This window comes from Monodelphis domestica, chromosome 1 (assembly GCF_027887165.1).
Source record: "Monodelphis domestica isolate mMonDom1 chromosome 1, mMonDom1.pri, whole genome shotgun sequence".
NCBI lineage: Eukaryota > Metazoa > Chordata > Mammalia > Didelphimorphia > Didelphidae > Monodelphis > Monodelphis domestica.
The window spans coordinates 373,741,212-373,751,436 of NC_077227.1; the positions used below are offsets into that span (position 1 = coordinate 373,741,212).

Below are 10,225 nucleotides of genomic sequence, written 5' to 3' on the forward strand. Positions count from 1 at the left end.
TTGAGATACTGAATACAATCAACCTATGAGAGAAGCCTCACCATTTAACATTGAAAAGAAATGCAGCCTACCCTTTATGTCCTTGGGTTCATCGCTTTTCTATAATTCTGGTCAAGTACCTTTATGATATGATTACCTTTTGTTCCGAAGGAAACTACTACATTTCTGCTTCCATTTACAGCACAGAGATACTTAAAGTACATTCTAGAAAGACCATATTCTTTAAAGGAAGACTATAATTTAATAATACCTGAAAGGAACAAACTGTGTCAATCTGACACAGTTCATGTTTTCATCAATTAAAATAATAAAAATAGTAGTATAGAGATAGTCTTAAATCTTTTTAAATTGTTATTTTAAACCTTTTCCTTCTTTAGACAGAAAGCAGTTAGGGCTAGGCAGTTGGGGTTATGTGTTGTCTAGGGTCACATAGCTAGGAAGTATCTGAGGATAGATTTGAACCCAGGGCCTTCCTCATACCAGATCTGGTGTTCTATCCATTCTGCTACCTAGCTGATCCCTATTCATAAATTTTTTATTTTAATATAAAAATAAATTTACATTAGTTAACCTTCCTGTCCCTTCTGTTAAAATGTAGAGGGTATTGTTTATCTTAAGATATGAATGATTTTAAAATATACCTTTTGTGTTTCATAGGTAAAATATTGAAGGTGAACATGTGGAGGATGTTATTGTGTGAAGCAACTGCTGCTATCATGGCTAAAGGATTTGATATCCTAGGTATAAAACCTGTTCAGAAGATGTGATTAAACCTGTGTTTGAAACATTTTGTTTTTTACAAAAATGGCCAATAGCACTCTGCTTTTTTAAATAATCATGTGGAGAAGATATTTTAAAAAATAAAGGGAAAATGCAACTTTTTCTATGAAGGGGGCATTTTTATTTCCAATAAATATATTTATATGGGAAAAGTGATGGTCCTCTAGTTCCAATCCCAGAGTCCATTACTATGAACTAATTTGGTAATCAGTCCACCCCCAGTTTTTGTGTGTGTGTATGGTTGTTTTTTTTTCTGGAAATTTTTATTTAATTACTTAATTTGGGGTTTTTTTTTCCCTATGGTTTCAAGATTCATGTTCTTTCCCTGCCCTCTCCCAATTCTTCTTCTGTAGCCAACATGTAATTCCTTTGGGTTTTACATGTGTCATTGATCAAGACCCATTCCTATATTATTGATAATTGCACTAGGGTGATCATTTAGAGTCTACATCCCCAATCATATCCCCATCCACCCATGTGATTAAGCAGTTGTTTTTCTTCTATGTTTCTGCTCCCGTAGTTCTTTCTCTGGGTGTGGATAGTGTTCTTTCTCCCTTAGAATTGTCCTGAGTCGTTGCATTGCTGCTAGTAGAGAAGTCCATTACAATCAATTGTACCACAGTGTATCAGTCTCTGTGTACAATGTTCTCCTGGTTCTGCTCCTCTCGCTCTGCATCAATTCCTGGAGGTTGTTCCAGTCTCTATGGAATTCCTCCACTTTGTTATTCCTTTTTGCACAATAGTATTCCATCACCAACATATACCACAATTTGTTCAGCCATTCCCAATTGAAGGGCATCCCCTCATTTTCCAATTTTTTGCCACCACAGAGAGCGCAGCTATGAATATTCTTGCACAAGTCTTTTTACTTATTATCTCTGGGCTTACAAACCCAGCAGTGCTATGACTGCGTCAAAGGGCAGATAGTCTTTTAGTGCCCTTTGGGCATAGCTTCAAGTTACCATCCAGAATGACTGGATCAATTCACAACTCCACCAGCAGTGCATTTGTGTCCCAATTTTGCCACACCCCCTCCAACATTTATTACTTTCCTTTGCTGTCATGTTAGCCAATCTGCTAACCACCCCTAGTTTTAACCAAAGGTTCTAGACATAGCCATTCCACATCATGGTGACAAAGGCAAGTCCAAATTTCATTGGTAAAATGTGGGGGAATACTCTTATTCTACCTGTAACCTTTTTTGGCCTCTTGGTCTTCTCTCCTTTCCAAATGCCCTTTCCCTGTTTCCCAGGGAAGGAACGGCAGTAGACTACTAGTAAGAATAAAAGAAAAATCAGCAGCAGCCCTTGCTTTATCTTTGAAAGATGTCAAAAGATTAGATCTTAAATTAGAAAGCACCTCATAGGACTTTTGAAGGGCACCTCCTCATTTTGCATATAAGGAAGCTAAGACAGTCTTCATCTCCTTGGTTTTTCCTTTTTGGATAATTTGGGTCAAACGTTTCAATTATGTTCTACAATGTGGTATAATCAGCCCCAGCCCTATGTGGTCTGTAATATAGACAACCTCGCCATCTTCAACTTGTGCTCTACATTGAATCTCCTTTTAAAAGAGCAAATAAGCATCATTCTGCAAGCAGAATCATTGAACAATGCAGTATGGTACAGTGGGAAAGAAACTATATATGGAGTCAGAGAAACAAGACCCAAATCCAAAGCCCAAGGCAACTGGTGACCTAATGGATTGGACACTGAGCCTCGAGTTAGGAAAGACCAGAGTTAAGATTTGACCTCAGATACTTAGTTAGGAGTTCAGTTTTCTCAACTAAAATAGGAATAATATTCATCCTCTATCTCAAAAGGCTATTGTGAGAAATGATATATTTGTAAAGAGTTTTTTCTTAAAACCCTTACCTTCCATCTTGCAATCAATACTGTATATTGGTTCCAAGGCAGAAGAGCATTATGGGCTAGGCAATGGGGGTTAAGTGACTTGCCCAGGGTCATACAGCTAGAAGTGTCTGAGGCCAGATCTGAATCCAGGATCTCCCATCTCGGCCTGACTCAATCCACCAAACTACTTAGCTGTCCCCTTCCAGTCTTTTTCTTGACTTTGTCAGAAATGGATTATGCTTACCTCTAAGGCTGTAGTCATTGTCTCAGATGTAAGGATTTTGTGCTCTGCTGTTATCACAGCTATGTCTGGGGACTTTTTTAAATCTTTAATGCTTCCAAAGTGGTATGCTCACTCTCCCCCTTATCTGTTGTGGTCCTGACCCAGGTTGGGTCACTGCTTCCTTATGGCCACACATGCTCCTTTACCACCCTGGAAAAGAAGGAGCCAGCAAATTGGATTTCAACATGTCCAAATGGAACAAGGTATATTCCATGCAACATATGGTCATCGTATGTTGCAGTACCATTGATAAGTTTTGCATTCATGAGCATAATTGCAGCTTATGTGCCAACAGCAATCACGGAAGATAAAGTGGTAGGAAATTTCTGTGAAGAGCTTGATAAGAATGTCTGAATTGAGATACACGATAGTTGGAGCTCAGTGCAACGGAGGAAAAGGTGAGGACAGAACAATATTTTGGAAAGCATCGTTCAAAAAAAAAGAATAAAAGCATAGATTACGGGTTCTATTGAAGCCTCACCCTTTGATATACAAATAACTTTTCAAGAATAGAATTGGTAAAAATGAATGTATTGAGCACCAAATACCATACCATAAGGAGAAGAATCTTAACTATAATTAAACCATCAATTCATCAGAATTAATATAAAACAATAAAGAATAATAATGAGAAAGAATGATGTGTATGTTTGAAACAATCCTGAACTATTTATAAACAATTGGAAATAAAATACTTGACACCAAATATATTTTCATCTCTCAGAGAAACATCCCTCATAACAAAGAATGAAAAAGAAAGGAAAACAATTTAGCAAAACTAGCCAAAACATCAAGAAAGTAACATCTGTAGTGTTCCACATCAATAGTCCTCACCTCTGTAGAGAAGAGAAGGAGTTCCTTTCTCATAATTCTTTGGGACCAAGTTTAAGCAATATGAATTAATTGCTACAACAAAGGGACCAAAAGAGTCCAGAAAGCACCTCATTCAGCAAACATACAGCTAGCTTACTTGCCAAATGGAAAGAGATGACCGCCAAAGGCAACACTGAGTTGGAATATAAAGTCGTTTATAAAGCATAATAAAAAGGATGATTATGAACAGTATTGTCTCATCAAACAGAGAGGATCAGTGGAGGTTAATACCAGTTTTAAAGAAAGCTTAGTAAGCTATCCAACTAAGCAAAGTCATCTCAAAGGCATTCAATGATGAAAATCCAAATAGGAAAACAAATTGAAGGTATTTACAAAAATAATTTTGCCCATCAAAGGACAGTGGAACCATCATAATCTCAAATGTCACAGTCTCAGAAAGTTATAAAGGAAGTTGAAATGTTACTAAAGAACACAGAAAAGGCTTTTTTAACAGATTAGAATAAGTATGTAGAGGGGGAAGCTAAGTGGTTCAGTGGATAGAAAATCATGCTTTGAGATGTTCAAATCTGGCCTCATACTTCCTAGGTGTATCACCTTGGATAATTCATTTAGCCTCCACTGCCTAGCCTTTTGCTAATCTACCTTGGAACCAATACACAATTAATTCCAAATGGAAAGTAAGGATTAAAAAAAAAAGATGATCGTAACAAAAGATGTTGAAAAAGCTTTTAATAACATTATTTCATGATAAAAGCATTTAAAATAACAAAGATTTTTTTCTCAGTGCAATAAAGAGCAAACATAATAGACAAAGGACAATCATTAGAAGTATTTCCACCAATATCAAGTAGAAAGCAAAGGTATGGGATCTCACTGTTTTTATTTGAGATCATTAGAACTAGCAGTTACAGAGAGACTCCAGGAGAAAGATATTAAAGGAATTAACATTGTAAAAGAAGAGGTCAAAATATTATTACTTGCAGATGACATAATTGTGTACCTAGAAAATTCACCTTGTCAATCCAAAAATTACTGAAGACAAAAATGAATTCAGCAAAATTGTAAGACATAAGATTAGCCTAGGAAAATTATCTTCATTCTGAACCAAGAAAATAACAAAAAAAGAAATTTATTTTGAAACAATAGAAAGTACCAAATATTTGGAAATTAACCTGCCTAAGAATTTGCCAATTGTGTATGAGAGCTACCATTAAACTATGGTGACCTAAGTAAAAGGAAAATCTCAATAGAAGGAAATTTAATGTCCATGGATGTGAGATTAGTGTATTAAAAATGATGCTTCCAAATTAAATGTATATATTTAAAGCAAAAACAACTAAGATAGTGGAAAATATTAAGATTAGCTTACTGCACCTTAGACCCCTCCCTAGAGGCCTTGTGGTTCTGTTGAATTCCCTAAGGACAATTTAATTTGTGGTATTTTTTTTAATGAGGACTAAAGGAAGTGAGAGAGAGAACTGAAGGTCCTCTCTCATTCCAACCTATTTTTGCAACACTCCCCAAACAAAAAGAAAGGGACAAGAATAATTGGCAAACATGAAAAATGGTCCTTACCCAAAGTTTCTCCTTGATCATTTTTGCATTTCAGGAATCTGGGACTTATATTAAGAAATATTCTACCCTACATGTAAGTCATTTTTATGTGATAAGAAAAAGGAAGAGCTCAGACTCCCATGTGGTGGTTAGACTGTTAAGATTAAAATTTTCTGGGGGTCTGTATATGAATTTATAATTATTTATGAAATAGTGAAAATTGGATCAAAGAAAAATGGTCAGATTCCTAGCAAACCCATGCTCACTGCATGTCCCCATTCACTCTCACTGCTCGGCTAGAAGAAAGTGGCTGCCTCACCAAGTAAGGGGGAAAGGGAGAGCTCCAGCCGCTTTCTCTATGTCCAACTTATACTTCCAGGGTCTCCCTAGTTGGACAGACGACCTTGGTCTGGGTCAGAGGCCAGTCCTGGGTCAGGATGCCAGGGAGCCCCTTCTCCAGATAAGCCTCAGGCCTTGTTCTGAGCCCAGTCAAAGAATGGGGGCTGAATGGAAACCCAATTCACTGGAGAACCACCCCAAGACTGATCTTAGGGTATCAAGAAAAGGGGTGCAAACTGGTGTTCAATTCTCACACTCGACAAAGTCATTGTAAAAATACAGAAAAACAAGTGGATAACAAAAAAGAAATGGATTTTGAAACAATAGAAAGTACCAAATATTTGGAAATCAAGCTGCCTAGAAATTTACCAACATGTATGAGAGATACATAGATGGTCACATGGTAGAGAAAAGATGATAACGATTGTCTTGCACTCTCACACTTTCAACTTTATTAGGAAGTTGTGTCAAAAACTAACCGGTACTAAGAGAAGAGAGAGAGTGAGAGAAGTCTATCAGTGGACTAGATATCCAAACAAATACATATAAAAATGTAATGTTTAATCAGCCTATAGAAAATAAAAACTGAGACGTTCCTTTATTTTTTAAATCCTTACTTTCTTTCTTAGAATCAATACTAAGGATTGGCTCCAAGGCAGAAGAGCAGTAAGGGCTAGGCAATGGGGGTTAACTGACTTGCCCAGTGGCTGAGGCCAGATTTGAACCTAGGATCTCCCATCTCGAGGTCTGGCTAGGTTCCAGGCACTAGGTTAAGCCTTAAGAATACAAATACAAGCAAAGAAAAACAATATCTTAGAGGAGTTTAAATTCTCATGAAGGAGGCAACACATAAAAGGAAGCGGAAAAACTGGGGATGGAGGTAAAAGGGTTGAACATGTAAAAGTCTAAAGAGTCAAAAACAGTCAGGTAGAAATGAGCATGGCTGATGTGGACACTTCCTCAAACAGAGGTTCCAGGAAGGAACTTGCCACTCTAGGGAGAGGGCTGAAGGAATGGAGGCATCCCCAGTGTGAGAAGCCAGTCGGGACAGAGGTGAAAAGTCCTGATAGTCAGGAGAAGAGCTGTTTAATAAGGAAATGCATGGACAATTCCTATGTTATCTTTTATTCTCATTCTGATCAGTCCATCTCCTTTTCCAATAATATATCTCTTTAATGGCATCTTTTTTTTTTTTAAACCCAATGCTAAGTATTGGTTCTAAGGCAGAAGAGTAGTAAGGGTTAGGCAACTGGGGGTAAGTGATTTTCCCAGGATCACACAGCTAAGACATAGCTGAGGCTAGTTTTGAACCCAGAACCTCCCATCTCTAGTCCTGGTGCCCTATCTACTGTGCTACCTAGCTGCCCCTTTAATGGGCATCTTTTATGCCATGTATACTCATTCATAATGTAGTGCAGCCTACTTATATCCACTATAGGTCTTGCTATTATTATCCTTTGGGAGACCTACAATTGTGATTAGAGATTGTAGCATTTCATGATACACAACTATATTACCTCAATAAAATTGGTGTTTAAAAAGATAGGTTTTTATTTTAGGAAGAAGATTGATTTTGTGAAAATACTGTACAATTTCCCAAGTAAAATTCAGCCTGCTTGCTTTCTCTTATTCAATTTTAGGTCTAGTTCATCACTCAGCTACAATGCCCAAAATACTGATAGACAGACAGACAGAAAGACAGACAGACAGACAGACAGACAGATACATAGATAGATAGACAGATAGATAGATAGATAGATAGATAGATAGATAGATAGATAGATAGATAGATAGATAGAGGCAGAGATGGTAGATAAGAGATAAAGACTGTGGACTGGCTATTCAATATGCTAGCTATTCAACATCATATTCTGGACAAGAGATAGTTGTTGTTTTTTTTTAACCCTTACCTCCCATCTTAGAGTCAATACTGTGTATTGATTCCAAGGCAGAAGAATGGAAAGGACTAGATAAATGGGGTTGAGTGACTTGCATAAGGTAACCCAATTAGGAAGCATCTGAGGCCAAATTTAAATCCAAGACTTCCCCAATATAGGCCTGGCTCTCGTTCCACTGAGCCACCTACATGCCCCCAAGAGGTATTCTTCATCCACTTTTTTAAATAAAAGGCAAACCTTTTTGGAGAGATTATGGCTCTATTTAGGAGCAAGTTCCCAAGGATTGAAACAATCAGCAAATGTCATCCACAAATAGCATCAGAAAGATTTCATCTTCCAAAGAGAAGCCTTCTTAAATAGGAATGTTTCCATGACAGAAGCAAATATTGAATGGCCTCTGACTCACCAGAGGATCATTAAATAATTTCTGCTGTTGCCTCAATTCAGGAATGTTTTTATGCTCAGGAAACAATTAATTGGAGGAGAACTTGGCAGGTGGAGTTTTTCTCCACTGAATGAAATGTCTTTTCATAGTCAACAAGCAATAAGCACAAGGGACTCTTCTAATCACTGAACCTTTAAGTCAATTGTCTGACAGTAATGATGTTGTCTGCTGTAGCAGATCATTTCTGAAACACGGGCTTCTCCCTCCTCATGTTTTCATAAAGGATGTCCTGAAGAGTAGCATAAATTATTCTCTTAAAGATTTTTCAGAGTTAAGCTTGTCAGCAACTAAGTGCCCAGGTATTTTTCACATGAATTGCTGTTAAACCTATTATATTTCAACCCGTACCAATGTAGCTGATTTTTAAAAAACTTAAATGCCCCAGCTTGTAGTAATAGAAACAGCACTGAGCTTTCTAGGACCAAGAAATCTGTATTCCAATCCCAGCTTGGGCAATTACCAGCTATATTAACTTGGTTCTTTCTTTGAGGTCAAATTGGCACATTTCTGGTTTTTCCTGACCATCTACAAAATTTGTAGGCAGCACAGGGATCAAATAGGCATCATAGGCACAATTTGGTATTAACTGGAGTCATTTAGGGTCAAAGGGTACATTTATTACTTTCCCCTCTATAGTCAACAAGTTTCTAGATAAAATAAAGGTCAAGCAGAATCATTGATATGTTAGTAAATTCACTGAAAGTTGAGATCTCTTGAGGTCAGAGAATTCAGTAAAGGTCAAAGTGGCATATACCATATTTTTTCCAAAGAGCCAGAAAATTCCAAGACAGCATAAAAGTAAAATAAGAACATGAATGGAGTCTGAAATAAGTCAGGGGAATGTGCAGAGGTTATTGTGGCTTAATTGTTTTCATTGGAGAATGAATAGACACATTTCTTATTTTTTCCAACTAGCTAGCCAATTCCTAGAGAGCACAAATGTTAAATGAGAGCATAAAATGGATCTTAGAGAGATCAGAGGAATTAGTCAGAGTTTATTAAAATCACTTAAGGTAGGAGTTTATTTGACTTTTTAAGCCAGGCCATTTCTGAATTTTACCCATTATATTCCCAAACAGTTTATTTAGGAAAAGCAAGAAATATTCCAGTTCAATGAACGTTCTTGACTTAAAGTGACCCACTACTCTTTTTTTTTTTAACCTTTACCTTCCATCTTAGAATTCATCATTAGATGGGCACTTATTTCAGAAATATGCACCACTCTCTGAGACTGGAGACATAGAAGGAAATTTTGTAAGGTGAGAAGAAAAAACATTTCAGTGAATTCTTTGTGAACCAAAAATAGACTCTGAATGAATACACTGACATTTAATTGGCCCCTGTTTAAGATTTACTAGGCTACCACATCTTAAAATGGGAGTTGGAAACAAATGTTTCACCTTACAAAAAATACTCAATTTAAATTCAAGGGCTCCTTATTATAAAGGCTCCCAAGTCAGTGAGCTAAAGAAAATTTGAAACACAGACCCCACTGTTCCTCAAATGCCATATTGTCATTTAAAATCAATGTTCTTTGCCATTTTCCTTCTATTCCTTGCTAACTTCTCTAAATTCTGTTCCCTAAATTCCTCCTCTTACAAACCATCTTCAAATGAAAATACCTTTTAGCTCCTCTAAGACTTGGTGGTTCACACTCGTCTGCCTTGGAACCAACATGTAGTATTGATTCCAAGGTGGAAGGTAAGGGCTTAAAAAAAAAAGACTTGGTGGTTCAAGTCACCATGCCCTTCCCTGCTGACCACACAGCTTTCCATGGGGAGATGATAAGGTCTTCTTGCTGGAATATCCCTGTGGAATATCCTTTCTAAACTATTGCTAACTATGGAATGACCCTCAAGTACTGAAGAGAGTGCCAGCCTGTGAAGGCCACTCTTAAAACCTTGCCACTTTTGGATGGCTCTAACTGTTTTTTCTTTTTATCAAGCTGAAATTTACCTCTTCAACTTCCTCCCTTTAAGACTTTTGTCCTTTCATGGGGTATGATTGATAAATGTTTAACAACTGGCCTTCTGGATGAGAAATGCATGCATGACACATTTTAAATTTAATCTTCATTATTAACATTTTCTCCATGCTTTTCTCAGGTCTAGACGATTAACAAAAGCAATAAGTCAAGTTCTGATTTGAAGCATTTTCCAATTTCAGAAGTGTGAATGCTTAAACTGAAAATTTAACACCTGATTCTCTGGAGCCATTTGGCTCCAGCATAACCCTGTCT

General features: G+C 37.1%; 1 protein-coding gene across 1 annotated transcript in view; it reads left to right on the plus strand.

The window, feature by feature from the left end:
• Positions 1-890, plus strand: part of LOC100026083 (arginine--tRNA ligase, cytoplasmic) — a 30,084-nt gene extending 29,194 nt beyond the window's left edge. The window contains exon 15 of the mRNA XM_003339571.4: positions 658-890. Coding sequence (XP_003339619.3) covers positions 658-767 — 110 coding nt within the window. The 3' untranslated portion in view covers positions 768-890. The remainder of the gene's footprint in view (positions 1-657) is intronic.
• The last annotated feature ends 9,335 nt before the right edge of the window (positions 891-10,225 follow it).